This window comes from Neoarius graeffei, chromosome 9 (genome assembly GCF_027579695.1).
Source record: "Neoarius graeffei isolate fNeoGra1 chromosome 9, fNeoGra1.pri, whole genome shotgun sequence".
In the NCBI taxonomy this organism is placed as follows: Eukaryota; Metazoa; Chordata; class Actinopteri; order Siluriformes; family Ariidae; genus Neoarius; species Neoarius graeffei.
In genome coordinates this window covers 91,669,037-91,684,229 of record NC_083577.1, presented here as the reverse complement: position 1 = coordinate 91,684,229, position 15,193 = coordinate 91,669,037, and the positions used below count along the sequence as shown (strand labels likewise).

The 15,193-nt window shown below is 40.9% G+C and overlaps 2 protein-coding genes across 5 annotated transcripts; both read left to right on the top strand.

Annotated features, from left to right (window-relative positions):
• The first annotated feature begins 572 nt into the window (after positions 1-572).
• Positions 573-2,267, top strand: LOC132892214 (general transcription factor II-I repeat domain-containing protein 2A-like). Its single transcript, XM_060930609.1, has one exon. The coding sequence runs from the start codon at positions 573-575 to the stop codon at positions 2,265-2,267; it is 1,695 nt and encodes a 564-aa protein (XP_060786592.1).
• A 1,248-nt stretch (positions 2,268-3,515) lies between these two features.
• nup35 (nucleoporin 35) lies at positions 3,516-12,063 on the top strand. 4 transcript variants are annotated; one of them, XR_009655403.1, is made up of 10 exons: positions 3,516-3,654; positions 4,309-4,476; positions 4,565-4,701; positions 4,795-4,849; positions 5,233-5,371; positions 5,461-5,530; positions 5,611-5,739; positions 5,821-5,967; positions 8,665-8,754; positions 11,654-11,742. XR_009655403.1 is itself a non-coding variant. In XM_060930449.1 (10 exons), the coding sequence occupies exons 1-9, from the start codon at positions 3,642-3,644 to the stop codon at positions 6,167-6,169; spliced, it is 882 nt and encodes a 293-aa protein (XP_060786432.1). In that variant the 5' UTR covers positions 3,516-3,641; the 3' UTR covers positions 6,170-6,187; positions 11,654-11,726. The 4 variants fall into 4 exon arrangements, 3 of the variants coding, with proteins under 3 accessions (XP_060786432.1, XP_060786430.1, XP_060786431.1); XM_060930449.1 differs by lacking the exon at positions 8,665-8,754 and adding an exon at positions 6,146-6,187 and having other exon boundaries at positions 11,654-11,726; XM_060930447.1 differs by lacking the exon at positions 8,665-8,754 and having other exon boundaries at positions 11,654-12,063.
• Positions 12,064-15,193: the final 3,130 nt, after the last annotated feature.

Sequence of the window (15,193 nt, the reverse complement as noted above, 5' to 3'; positions counted from 1 at the left end):
ATGGATTTAGATTGTTAAAACCGCATTTTATTTGCAACAGATTGGTGGTTGTAGCCCAGGGGTGCCCAATACGTCGATCGCGATCGACTGGTCGATCGCAGGGCCAATGAGAGTAGCTCACAGAACTCCGCAAGAAAAAAAACGGAAAAAAAAAACCGCGCGTTTTCAGAAAAGCAATTCATCCTATCACATAATGATATTATAACGTGCCCGCTGATTGACGTGTAGACAGGCCAGTCTGCTGGCTGCTACAAAGTTTGTTACACCATTACCATAACAACCATAACATATCTCATAGCCTACTACAGACAAGCGCCAGTTGTTGCTTGCTTTCCTTTTACCACTGCATTTTCGTTTTCGCTGTAGCTCGATTCGCTGTGTAGTAGCCTACAAAAAATGATTCGGAAATGAATGAGGGAGGTAAACAAATAAAAAAATCGAAGACTTACCATTTCCATCAAGAATGGGAAGAGGACTTCTTGTTCACGATGTCACACTCGAAGTGTGTCTGTCTGATCTGTCAATCCAGCATTGCACTTCCAAAGAAAGGGAACGTAGAGAGACATTTTCGAATGGTTCATCGAACCTTTGATACTGACTTTCCTCCAAGCACTGAATTGAGAAAGAGAAAGGTGAGGGAGTTGAAGTCTCAGCTTCTTGGACAGCAGTCTCTTTTCACTCGGCCAACGTCGAAAGCCAAGGCCGCCACAGAGGCATCGTTCCGGGTGAGTCGCACGATCATTAGGCACAAAAAGTGTTTCCAGGATGGAGTTATGGTGAAGGAAGCCTTCATCGAGGCATCAGATGCGTTGTTTAAAGACTTTAAAAACAAAACGGAAATAATGTCTGCAGTCAAAGCTGTTCAATTGACAGGAAATACAGTGACCAGGCGATGCGAAATGATGGGCGACAACTTAGTACAGCAGCTTGCTAAGGACATTGACTGTTGCGAGTGCTTCTCGTTACAGATGGACGAATCTACCGACATCACAGACAAAGCCCAGTTGTGCATTTTTATTCGGATGGTTCATGATATGACTGCAAAAGAGGAACTTTTAGCAGTTCTGCATATGAACGCACACACACGGGGGGAGGACATTTTTCAGATATTCAAAAACTTTATCGACAAGACTAAGATTCCAGTGTGCAAGTTGGTGTCTATCACCACGGACGGGGCGCCAGCCATGACAGGCAGGCGTAATGGATTTGTTGCCAAATGCCGAGAGGATGAAGCGTTTCCTGACTTTCTAAGTTACCATTGTATCATACACCAACAAGCGTTGTGTGCGAAAATGTTGAACATGAAAGAGATCATGGACGTAGCAACAAAAGTGGCCTGTTCTATCCGTGCAAAATCTCTCCAAAGACGACTCTTCCGCTTGCAGCTTGAGGAGGCTGACAGCGACCACACAGGACTACTGCTTCACACAGACGTAAGGTGGTTGAGTAGGGGGAAATTCCTGCAACGATTTCGCGATCTCCTTCCCGAGATAAAGCAGTTCCTTCAGGAGAAAAAACATGCAGAATACGAGCAACTTAATGATGATCGTTGGTTGCTTGATTTGGCGTTTTTAACGGATCTGTCAAACATGCTCAATGAGCTAAACGTGGAATTACAGGGCAAAGAGAAACTCGTGATCAATATGATAAGCACAGTGAATGCCTTCAAAGGAAAACTTAAACTGCTTTCTTCAAAGATCCAACGCAATGATCTGGGAAACTTTAGCAACCTTGCATCTGAGCTGAATAATCAAGGAAAGGACTCAACGGAGTTTGACAGTGCATGTTATGCAGAACAGATTGACACCGTCCTGTCAGACTTTGACAGGAGATTTCAAGACTTCGCTCTACTCGAGCCAGTTGCCATGTTCATGTGCTTCCCTTTTCGGGAGGATGCTGAGGTCGATGTCCTCGCTTCCAAAATCTCAACAATGTTTCAGCTCAGTTCTGCTGAAGTTGAGGATGAGATCTTGACACTGCAAGCAGACATTAACCTGAAGTCCAGGGCCAATGAACAGTTCTGGAGTTTGCTCACAGAAGAAAAGTATCCCAACATGAGAAAATGTGCAACATCTCTGACTGCAATGTTTGGGTCTACTTACTTGTGCGAGTCAGCCTTTTCACATATGAAAATTATAAAATCCAAATACCGCTCCACCCTGACCGACGATCATTTGGAGGCGTGTCTGAGACTGGCTATCAGTAGCTATATCCCGGACTATGCATCCCTTGTTGACTCCATCCAATGCAAGTCATCATCTGAATAAGGTAGCCTACTGACCACTGATGTGAACATGCCCCTGTGTATGCACAAAAAAAAGACTACATGCATAAAGTTAATTGTCTGAAAGTTTCAATGTTTCAACAGTGAATTGTAGTGTGAGAGGGTGTGTAATGTAGGCCAATTGCCACTCTATGCATGTTAAAAAAAAGTCCTAGTTTTAAAAAAGTTCATTTTCAATGTGTGGACTTTGATCATAAATGTAGGCCTGAATTTTATGGGCAATGTAATGTGAACCTGCCACATGCAAAAAAAAAAAGGCTACATGCAATGTACACATAAAGTTAATTCATTGTCTGAAAGTTTCAGTTTGAACAGTGAGTTCTAGTATGAGAGTGTGTACTGTGGGCCAAATGCCTCTATCTATGTATGTATGTTAAAAGAAAATCGTAGTGTTAAAAAAAGTTACATTTCAATGTGTGGATTTTTTTTATCATAAATGTAGGCTACTAAATTGTATGAGCAATGTGATGTCACTGTGTATGAAATCACATGCTGATTAGTAGCCTCTATTGTGGATGTTACTGTTGTTATTTCCAGGGTTGGTATGGAAATAAAACTCAATCATAAATGAATTCAGCTTGTGATTTAAATGTGAAACCTTAGTGAAATAGCCCGTATGACACTGTGTTAATTTTGGTATTGTAAATTTAAAAAAGACACGTAATGTGCGTAGTTAGTAGATCATTCTGAGTCAGTCACTTAAAAGGTAGATCACCATTCAGAAAAGTGTGGGCACCCCTGTTGTAGCCGATAGAAAAACGTTAAGCTGTTTATATCTAATGTATTTAGTATTACACTGAGTGCAGCGGATCACCGCTCCAAGATGGCGGCCCCGCGTCTCGTCAGCGCTTTTACAATTTACATTGGATGCTCCGTCTATGTATTAGGATGTCTATGTTTGAACCCCCAACCTTCTTACAGTGAGGCGGCAGTGATGACCAGTGCACCACCCTGCTGCCTCAACCTCACTTTTCTTTATAGTGCATTTTAAGTGTTTGAAATATTTAAGAGCGAAACAGTGAGTTTTATTTTAAATAATACAGGATTTATAAACGTAAAGAGAAAAGTCCAACACACAAGGAAACTAATTTAAAACTATTTTAATTTCAATATAAAGTGAAATAACTGTCTTGTCGCTTATAAAGTGAATACGTTGCTAGAAACTGCTCACACAAATGACGCTTCTGATAACGCGCATGCGCAAGCAGACTTCCATAAGTTTCCGGGCAAGCGTCACTTCCGGCGTTTTTGAAATTTCCGAGTTAACCGGTGCCCTAACGTGGTAGTATTATTTATTTAAAATAAATTAAAGTTTATTATTATTATTATCATCAGCCGTTACCGTGTGAGAGTTGTGATGGATATTCAAGGTGAGCGCGATGTGTTTGGTTTTTCAGCGCTCAGTGAGTTTGTGTAAATCTTTGTGTAGCTGAGTGATGTTAGCATTAGCGTGGCGCTAGCTGCTTAGCAGCTAGTAAAGTTATTTATTTCTAACGCAGCTTTATTTTTAATACATGCACAGGATTAGTGAGATATCAAGGAGGAGCTGTAGTGTGGTATGTGAGATCTAACTAAACTATAAACTGTTCAGATGTTGATGGTTAAATAAAGGTGTCTGGACCTGAGTTAGGGGAGCATTGATTATTGATTGATTATTGATTGATTATGCTACAGTTAGTATCATGGAGTTCTTCCCCCATTCTGATGTGTGATGTAAACATTAACTGAAACACCTGGCCTGTTTGGATTGTATCCATTGCTCTGCTTCCACAAGTTTCTAATAAAGTGGCCAATCAGTGTGGATTAACATTATATTTACACAATAACTAAAACCCGCAGAGGCTTCTCTGACACATCCTTTGAAAAACTTTTTGTATTTTACTGTTCTGTATTTTAAACTGGGCTTTAGTATGTTCTCTTGTAGCCCATGAATTTCTTTACCAGGTTACTGAAGTGTCCATGAACCTGCAGCCTGGCTCTGTATATTTAAATTTAATCAAAATGTCTTTGTCCTTCCGTGTCAGGTATGGAGCCGATGTCTCTCGGTTCTCCGTCGTCCCCAAAGCCTGTCGGTGGAGCTCAGTTCCTCCCCGGGTTCCTGATGGGTGATTTACCTGCTCCTGCTACACCACAGCCCAGATCCCTTAGTCTGAGTGTGGGTGGAGCTGAGACCAGAGCCCTGTCCCTCACAGGTCTGTTACACACACAATAATAACAAAACATACTATAATTTATTGATACTATAATTTGCATTATTATTATTATTATGGTTGTTTGTAGGTGTATCAGGTGGTTCTCCTCCTCAGCCAGTGGTTCCTACACCTAAAGATAAAAGTGGTGCTCCTCCTGTGAGAAGTATCCATGACGACCTGTCCAGTCCCATGGTTGGCTTCTCCCCACTCGCATCACGTAAACAGGTAACATACACAATTCATCCTCTCACCAGCACACAATACTGTCTGTTATTACACAGTACACTGCAGTATTCGGGTGTGTGTGTGTGTGTGTAGGTGTTCTCAGTCATGCACACTCCTCTGTCTGGTGTGGCTGCAACTCCAGGATCTGGTAAGAAATGATCACATGACCCTCCTGCTTTCGCAAATAGGGTTTGTCACAGGATGACAGCTCTGGTTGGGAGTGACTTAACAGTTTTTAGATTTGAATGTGGATGTGTCTTTGAATCCATATATAGATCCATACACCAGGAGGGTTACCTTAAAGTTTTAGATTGGAGTGAGGGTGTGTCTGTATTCAGGGCACGGCCACTCTAGTGCACTCATGAGTGTATGGATAGAAATACACGCCCACTCTAATACACTGTCACCAGGTTATTAGAGCTGTGTTTGTAAATGAGAGGGGGGTAAAGTGGGCGTGTCTTGAGGAGTCAATGTCTTGAAGTTCTTGTCAGAATTCAGACATGCCTTTATGATGACTGTGTGTGTGTGTAGCGGGCAGTGTGTTTAGCCCCGCCTCTTTAGGACAGGTGAAGAGCGCCCTATCACCTGCGCAGGTAGACCCATTCTTCACTCAAGGAGACGCTTTGTCCTCTGAGGACCAGCTTGATGAGACATGGGTCACTGTTTTTGGGTAAGCGTATAAAGTTCTGTCTTGATATAGATATGTGCAATCATGGGTGTGGTTATGCAAATGAAAAATGTGCGTGTAACTTCCTGTAGGTTTCCCCCAGCCTCTGCATCCTACATCCTGCTGCAGTTTGCTCAGTATGGGAACATCCTCAAACACGTGGTGAGTAACAAGGGTATAGATCAGCAACTATCATGCTGGAATGCTCCTCTCTAAGTGTGTGTGTGTGTGTGTGTACACAGATGTCTAACTCAGGAAACTGGATGCACATCCAATATCAGTCCAAACTGCAGGCCAGGAAAGCGCTCAGTAAAGACGGGAAGATATTCGGAGAAGCCATCATGATCGGAGTCAAGCCCTGTATCGATAAGGTACACACACTCGCACAAGCAACAGGAGCATGTGTTAATGAATACTGAGCTGTGTGTGTGGGTGTGTGTGTATACACACAGAGTGTGATGGAGTGCTCAGACAGGAGCAGTGGTGCAGTGTTCACTCCTCCAGCGAAGAACAGTAACAAGCTGGCTTCCATTTCCACTCCCCGATCATCCATGAGACCCCTCAGCACACCACTCACACACACCAACGCTGACTATCAGGTACACACAATGTCCAATACCATGTTCGTGTTTACTCAGTGTACGTGTGTAATATCATCGACTGTATCGTGTGCCAAGTATGGCGTAATTATAAATTCCATTGTAATGTTGTTGGTAGTGTACAGTGGCATGCAAAAGTTTGGGCACCCTTACTGAAAATGTCTGTTACTGTGAATAGTTAAGTGAGCAGAAGATGAACTGATCATCAAAAGGCATAAAGGTAAAGATGACACATTTCTTTTCAGAGTTTTTGTGCAAGATTTGTGTATTATTTTTTTGTTTTGTACAATTGGAGAGTGAAAAAAAGAAAAGGAACACCATGCGAAAGTTTGAGCACCCCAATACATTTGAGTTCTCTGGTAACTTTTACCAAGGTTCCAGACCTTAATTAGCTTATTGAGCTGTGGCTTGTTCAAATTCTTTGTTAGGAAAGGTCAGATGATGCAGATTTCAAAGCTGTATAAATTCTCTGACTCCTCAAACTTGTCCCTAAAATCAACAGCCATGGGCTCCTCTAAGCAACTCCCTCGCATTCTGAATAATAAAATAATTGATGGTCTCAAAGCAGGAGAAGGCTACAAGAACATAGCAAACTGTTTTCAGGTAGCTGTTTCCTCAGATTGTAATGTTATTAAGAAATGGCAGTTAACAGAAACAGTGGAGATCAAGGTGAGGTCTGGAAGATGAAGAAAACTTTCTGAAAGAACTGCTCGTTGGATTGCTAGAAAGGCAAATAAAACCCCTGTTTGACTACAAAAGACCTTCAGAAAGATTTAGCAGAGCCTGGAGTGGTGGTGCACTGTTCTACTCTGCAGCGACACCTGAACAAATATGACCTTCATGGGAGAGTCATCGGAAGAAAACCTTTTCTGCGTCCTAGCCACAAAATTCAGCGTCTGAAGTTTGCAAATGAACATCTAAATAAGCCTGATGCATTTTGGAAACAAGTCCTGTGGACTGATGAAATCAAAATAGAACTTTTTAGCCACAATGTGCAAAGGTATGTTTGGAGAAAAAAGGGTGCCAAATTCCAGGAAAAGAACACCTCTCCAACTCTGAAGCATGGGTGTGGATCGATCATGCTTTGGGGTTGTGTTGCAGCCAGTGGCACAGGGCACATTTCATTGGTCGAGAGAAGCATGGGTTCGAATAAATACTAGCAAACTCTGGAAGCAAACATCACACCATCTGTAAAAAAGTTGAAGTTAAAAAGAGGGCGGGTCCTACAATAAGACGATGATCCAAAACACACCTCAAAATCTACAATGGAATACCTCAAGAGGCCCAAGCTGAAGGTTTTGCCCGGGCCCTCACAGTCCCCTGACCTAAACATCATTGAAAATCTGTGGATAGATCTCAAAAGAGCAGTGCATGCAAGACAGCCCAAGAAACTTGTAGAACTGGAAGCCTTTTGCAAAGACGAATGTGTGAAAATCCCCCAGGTAAGAACTGAAAGATTATTAGCTGACTACAAAAAGTGTTTACAAGCTGTGATGCTTGCCAAAGGGGGTGTTACTAGGTACTGACCATGCAGGGTGCCCAAACTTTTGCTTCGGGCCCTTTTCCGTCATTTTGAAAATATAAAAGATGAAAGAAAAATAGGTTTTGCTTAAAATATAAAGGGAATGAGTCATCTTTTACTTTATGCCTTTTGGAGATCATTTCATCTTCAACTTGTTTAACTGTTCACAGTAACAGCAATTTTGACCAGGGGTGCACAAACTTTTGCATACCACTGTATATGTTCACTGAAGAACAAATGGCTTTTGCTCAAATTTCGATGTCTGGCTGGCTGGATGTTGTTAATACTAAAATAACAACATAATTGGCTAGGTAGCTAGCATGATTAAACTACATTAGAGGCATTTAGCAGATGCTCTTATCCAGAGCGATGTACAACATACCTGGAGCAGTTTGGGGTTAGGTGCGGTGTTCAAAGGCACTTCAGGCATTCCTGCTGGTCCAGGGAATCAAACCAGTGACCTTTTGGTCTTAAAGCTGCTTCTCTAACCATTAGGCCATGGGCTTCCACAAACTAGCCATTCCTTATTAGACTTCTTAATGTTTCAAATGTTTTTAATAGAAATGGCTAACAGTTTGCATTAGTGCATGCGTTCAGAAAAGTTCAATTAAGTAGGTATGTGTAATGAACAGATAGGATGTGATGCAGGAGCTGCATCCAGTCTCTTCTGGCCAAGGCTGTCAATCACTTCCCAAGTGTAGTCACGCCTCCTTACGTTATAGTAGAATAACCTTATAAAAACTAACTTCTGGGAGAAAATAAATGTGCAGATATCAGATTAGGGAAAACTAACTGTTCGACTAAACACTGTTCATGGAAAGACAGTTTGGACAAGAAAAGTGACATGGAGGGAGGCTATTTTGTCTTTAAGACACATGGAGATGGGTGGGGCTAAAAATTGTACTGCAGCCAGTCAGCAGAGGTGCTAGACCTGCGGAGGCTTCGCTTTTTAGAGACATTACTGTGTCCGTGTTTTCTACAGTCGTTGCGTGATCTTAATGAAAAATGTTCATGCGGAAGAATGATGATGTACTATGACTGGGTAGATTTACAAACATGACCCTTGATGCATCAGCTTCAGATCAGTGATCTGTACCAAGGATAATGCTACTTTTAAACAAACAAATACCAAACTGACAGTTAATCATTCATGTTCTATGTACTCATGCAACAAGCAACACGGAGCCACAGTTTCAGTGATGAGCATCGTCTGAAGTGAGATTTTCTCAGCTGTGGAGGAAATTCCTCAGCCAGCTGTTTTCCAAGTACGTGCTATAATATAATCCTCGGTTCAAAAAAATACACAACACACGTTGCTGAGAGTATGAACTAAACCGAGCAAAAACACTTGCACTTTTTTTTAACATGTCTGTGAAGATTCTCAATCATCCAGGTTATAGTAAACTGTGGGTGGTAGAAAAGGGCAACTGGACTTGCTTGAAGATTCTTGAAAACGTTTCACCTCTCGTCCGAAAGGCTTCCTCAGTTCTGTCTGACTAATAGGGAGTATCAGATATTTATCCTCTCCTGGATCAGAATCAGAATTCTGACAGTGTCAGTGACCCACACCAACATGATGCCTCAATGACACCTTAAATGAGCTGGTCATCAGGATTCTGATTCTGATCCAGGAGAGGATAAATATCTGATACTCCCTATTAGTCAGACAGAACTGAGGAAGCCTTTCGGACGAGAGGTGAAACGTTTTCAAGAATCTTCAAGCAAGTCCAGTTGCCCTTTGCTACCACCCACACTTTTTTTTTTTAACGTTTCAACTTTGCAAACGAGCTGTTTTTATCCCCGAGCAATGGATGGTGACGCATCATAAACAAGAGTCTTTGTCCCGCTAGAGAGGTGTAAACAAAAGCAGTTTGGTTCGGATTCGGTATCAATTACAGCCTAAGGTTGAGAAATGGGTACTTTCAGGAGCAGTAGTTAACTGCAGGTCTTTAAACAAGAATGAATGATCTTTCAGCTTGAGAACATATAGCTGAACATGATTGTGATGTAAACACTATGGTCCTAGATCTAGATCTTTGTGTCCAATAAGGTCCAAAAATGGTGAGCTCCTGACTGCTCCCAATGGTATCAAGGACAGATGGGTTGAGCATTTTAGTGATCTGTTAAACCAGCCAACTGATGTTAAGGATTGCTGATGAGAGAGACCAGCTCCCAATCATTAAATCAATGGATTGCCCAATTGAAGAACAAGAACTGGATCAAGCTCTAATGAACACCAGATTAGGGAAAAGCCCAGGCGCTGATGGAGTCATTCCTGAAGTACTTGTGTATGGTGGTAGCCACCTGAGGGCTTTTCTACTTGCCTTGTTCAACAACATCTGGGCTTCAGAGATAATCCCCTTGGACTGGATTGATGCATTCATTGTCATTTTGTTTAAAAAGGGTGACAAAAGTGAATGCGGAAACTATAGAGGCATGTCCCTACTTAGTGTTGCTGGGAAAGTCTTTGCTGAGATCGTCCTTCAAAAGTTGCAACTTCTAGCGGAATTAATATACCTGGAGTCCCAGTCAGGGTACCGTGAGGGATGGAGTACTATCGATGGTATTTTTATGCTTCATCAGCTGACTGGGGGGGGGGAGAAAGCAGCGCAGTAATTGTATATAGCCTTTGTGGTTAAAGCATTTGACACCATCAGTCACAAGCTACTTTTCATTATCCTTGGCAAACTAGGCTGTCCATCAAAGTTCACAAAAATCATCAAGAAGCTATATACTGATCTACACGCAAGACTCCTTATTGATGGTGAATTAACCCAGCCTCTTCAGTGCAATAGTGGTGTTAAACAAGGCAGCAAACTAGCACCTGTGCTCTTTGGCATGTATTCAGCATTATTGTGGTTGGCTTTCAAGGACATCAAGCATAAATGTAGTATACAGATTAGATTCCGTTATGATGATCTCTTTTTAATATGAGCAGGCTTAAGGCAAAGACTGAAATACTAACAGAGTACATCGGGGGGCCCAGTATGCTGACGACATTGTGATATTCACCGATATGCCAGAGGGCCTGCAGCTGCTTCTGACATCCTACAAGAACTTGGCAAAGCGCATGGGCCTGCGTATTAATACAACCAAAACAAAAGCCATGTGCATTGGTAATACAGCGGATTTTTATATAGATGGTACTAAATTAGCCAAGGTCACCCGCTTTAAGTACCTCGGCAGCTATGTCACCAGTGACTGCTCTGTGTTCAACTAAAATCAGTGTGTATAATCAGTGTGCAATGCCTATTCTGATGTATGGTAGTGAGACGTGGACTTTTGTATCAATGTGAGGTTAAGCAGCTTCATACAATACGGCAGCGCCATTTACGTCTTATCTTTAAAGATTAAGTGGGATAATTTCGTCAGCAACGAAGATGTGCTGAATAGGGCGGGGGTCGACAACATTGAATTGCAGTTAGTGAAAAGTTGCTTACAGTGGTTCGGTCATGTCTGACGAATGAATGACGGCAGACCAGCAAAGGAACTTTTATATGGTGAACTTGGCTCATGGTTCTCGATCAATAGGACGTCCTAAACTTCGCTTTAAAGACACTTGTAAGAACACTTTTTAAAGTGTGGCCGTTTCTTTGATGTATGGCAAACTTGGGTGGAAAACAGACAAAAATGGAAAAAGCTAATAAGTTTCGTGTGCGACTCCGACAACTTGAAGAGAATCGCAGAGTACTGGAAGCGCAAGGAAAGGAGAAGCGAGAAGAAGAAATGATACTATACTGTGTTTTTAAAACCTGTTTTTCGGGCTCCGGCATCAGTATGTTATAGCGGTCACCGAGAGATGGCTCCTGCGTGAAGATATTTTGGCTAACCAAATTATAGGTAATGTCTGCCCAAAGGGAAACAAAATGTCTCGTACCCCTTGCAGCACTGGTCACCGTGGAGGTGGTGTTGGGGATGGTCAATGTAACAATGGGATATATGATGCCTTTGAATATTCTCAATATCTTCTGAAAGTGAATTCTAAATGGATTAGGATTACCATCTATCATCGTCCTCCATCTACCAGTAATGGACTCACTGTAGTGCAATTCCTTGCCAAATTTGCTATGTTTCTGGAACACTTAAATAATTTTTGCTCATCAGAACTTAAAATGTATAAAAATGTACTTTTAGTTACATGTGTGTGTGTGTGTGTGTGTGTAGGTGGTGTCAGACAAAGGGACCCCACGGAAGGATGACAGCTTTGTGTCCAAAGCGATGGAGTATATGTTCGGCTGGTGATGGAGGTGTGAGGCAGGTGATGTCACCGGGTGAGGTGGAGGTGTGAAAGAGGTCTCACAGAGCACTTTAGTGTACGCTGGATCTGAATACTTGGATGGACACAAACACACATGCACTCAGCAGGGTGTGATGGTATACGACTGTCATAGCCTTAATCCTGTTGTTCAGAGATGACTGTCTCTAATCACGGTTATAATGGCATCACTGATCCTTTTAATAATCTGTAACGGATGACGTTTTTAAACCAAAAGTGCATTCAGAACTTTACCTTCACTCTGTATTTTGTATCTTTTTTTTGTATAGATGTTGTGTAAATAAATATCTTTGTCTAACCAGTTTGTGTGATAATTCAGTGAAAGGACTGTTGCTTGGAGTAATTATTACACTCTGAGTGAAGTTATCACTTCCTTACTCATTTTACATGATCATGAGCCTTTCACTTAGGTTGGGTGATATGATCATATAATAGTGATATCATTTGTCACAATATTTTCATTGGATTTGATATTTTTCATTATTTTTATTACAAGCTGACTGGAAGCAACTAATTTAATTTTACAGATTTGTATCTTGTTTTGTGTTAGATGTTTATAATATAAAAAATAAAACATTTTATTGTTGTAGACATTATGTAAATCACTGAACAGGTTTTTTGAAATTAAATGGTTGAGTAAATATACAGTACTGTGCAAAAGTCTTATGCAAATGAAGTCTTACAAATGTTAGATTTTTATTTGACGATGTCTCCATTTATTGATTCAGTACAAATACATTTTAGATTCCAAACACAAGTTTTCCAGCACAACATTAAATGTATTAGAAAAATGTATGTCAGTAAAGAAAACAGCATATTATATAAGGGCACTTTTCAGACAAAAATCATAATGAAGGCTGCTGGAAAATTAAGAACCAACTGTGACAAAGTATTCAGAAGAACTGTAGCTGGTTCTGCAAGATGGTTAGTAAAACTTGCAGCTCATGTCTTTATAAAACTGCATTTATTGTACCTGAGACTACTTCATGTCGTATGCTCTACAGCATTTCTCTGCATGTGTGAAGACTTTTGCACAGTACTGTAGGTCTTGTCATGCATGGGTCATTCTAGAATTCAGGGTATGTTTCGTGTCTCTGAGATAAACCTTTTATTTTCCACAAAATAAATCTTTATTGAATCTGTTTTGAACAGTAATGCAAATTATGACAAACTTTAACCAATAACAATGCTTGATCTATGTTTTATACACAATTTATCCATAAACCATTTAAATGACTCCCACCCCTCCCCCCACGTTATTGGCTGTCTTCAGCTACTGATTGGTACGTTCAACTTGAATAAACATGAAGTGATTCAGTCTAACAATCTGTTTTTTGGGGCGTATTCTATTCATGGTTATAAAATCAATTGCATAGAAAGTCTATTTTCTGTATTATGTGAAATTTCAGAAATAAATATATTTTTATCTGTCCCACTGTTCTGGTTAACTCTGTTATAAAACTGCATAAAATCCACAAAGACTTGATAATATGCATGACACCTGCACTGAGTGATGTCACTTCCTCTGGAGGGAAACTTCAGAAAGGCAGTGAGGTGTGCTGTGTTTGTTCTCTCGTTAATTTGAACAAAATGTTGAGGATACACCAACAGTAGATTAAGTATTCATCAAATCTGTTATTGTGATTTTGAAATGAATCCCTCACTCATTAAAAAAAATGGTTAAAATCCATAACATTCTGTTTTTATGCATGCCATAAAAACAGCTAGCTAGTTTGAGGTTAGTATGTCGAGTTAAGACACAAAATGGTGGAAAATGTCAACTCTGTTATTGTCAGTTCTGTTAATGTTTAACAATAATAGAGTTGACCATGACTAAGAGAGTCAACACTTGAAATGCACCCACAATTATAGAATGGGCCACATAGAAATGACTTTGAGAATCATGGTGATATTTTTGTCATCACACCCAACCCTACCTTCCACACCAACAGACCAGTAGTGTGTGGGATCAAATTGTGGACCTTTTTCTAAAAGATGTACTTGCTCCTGTCTCCTCTTTTCTAAACAACAAACACTGGACCTCAAATTGTGTGTAAATGTTTTTGTGGTCAATCTCGATTAAAAAAAAAAAGTTTTGCTGGTTTTATTTATACTCTAGTGTTTAATAATGCCAATCAGCTGTAAATTACCATACATTAGTGGCCCAGCTGATTTACATTTAGACAAATCTATAAAACACCAAAAAGGCAAAGTGAGCCTATATGTACACAAACTTTATTTTCAGACAGTTAATTATTCGTAAGCATGGTATAAGTTTCCACTGTTATGCTGATGACGGTTGTATGTTTCTGCAAAACCTGATGAGAGACACCAGCTTAATAGAATTGAGGAATGTGTGAAGGACATTAGACACTGGATGCTTATTAACTTCCTTCTGCTTAACTCCGACAAGACTGAAGTACTTGTACTCGGACCACATGCAGCTAGAAGTAAGTTTTCTGATTACACAGTGACTCTGGATGGCCTTTCTGTTTCTTCACGTGCAGCAGTAAAAGACCTCGGAGTGATTATTGACCCCAGTCTTTCATTCGAAACTCACATTGATAACATCACCCGGATAGCTTTCTTTCATCTCAGAAATATTGCTAAGATAAGAAATTTAATTTAATTACATGACGCAGAAAAAATAGTTCATGCTTTCGTTCCCTCCAGGTTGGATTATTGTAATGCCTTACTGTCTGGATGTTCCAATAAGTGCATAAACAAGCTCCAGTTAGTTCAAAATGCAGCAGCAAGAGTCCTTACTAGAACTAGAAAATATGACCCCATCACGCCTGTCTTATCCACACTGCATTGGCTCCCAACCAAATTACGTATTGATTATAAAATACTACTATTGACCTTTAAAGCACTGAATGGTCTCGCACCACAGTACCTGAGTGAACTTCTGCTCCTCTATGACCCGCCACGCCTACTTAGATCAGAAGGTGCAGGATAGCTGCTGGTACCTCGTATAGTGAAGGCTACATCAGGGGGCGGAGCCTTTTCTTACAAAGCCCCACAGTTATAGAACAGCCTTCCAAGTAGTGTTTGGGAATCAGACACAGTCTCAGTGTTTAAGTCTCGGCTGAAAACAGATCTGTTTAGTCAAGTCTTTTGTTAATGGTGTTTATGAGGTAAAGGTGTAGATCTGGAGGATCCTCAGACATAGAGTGTTTTGGTAAACTGGGATGTATGGATGCTGTCAGTCCCCACTCCCTTGCTCACTCGGGTTTGTTGACAGTGTAGTGGCTGCTGCTTTATGTCCCAGGGTTCCCTCATGCCTGTGTTACCTTCTGGCTCTCCCCTTTTAGTTATGCTTTCATAGTTTGTTGCCAGAGTCCCTGGTTGTACTCAGCACAAAATGTATCCTGTTCTCACTCATTAGGTGACATTGGGCATACCTAACAACCTGTGTTCTCTCTCTT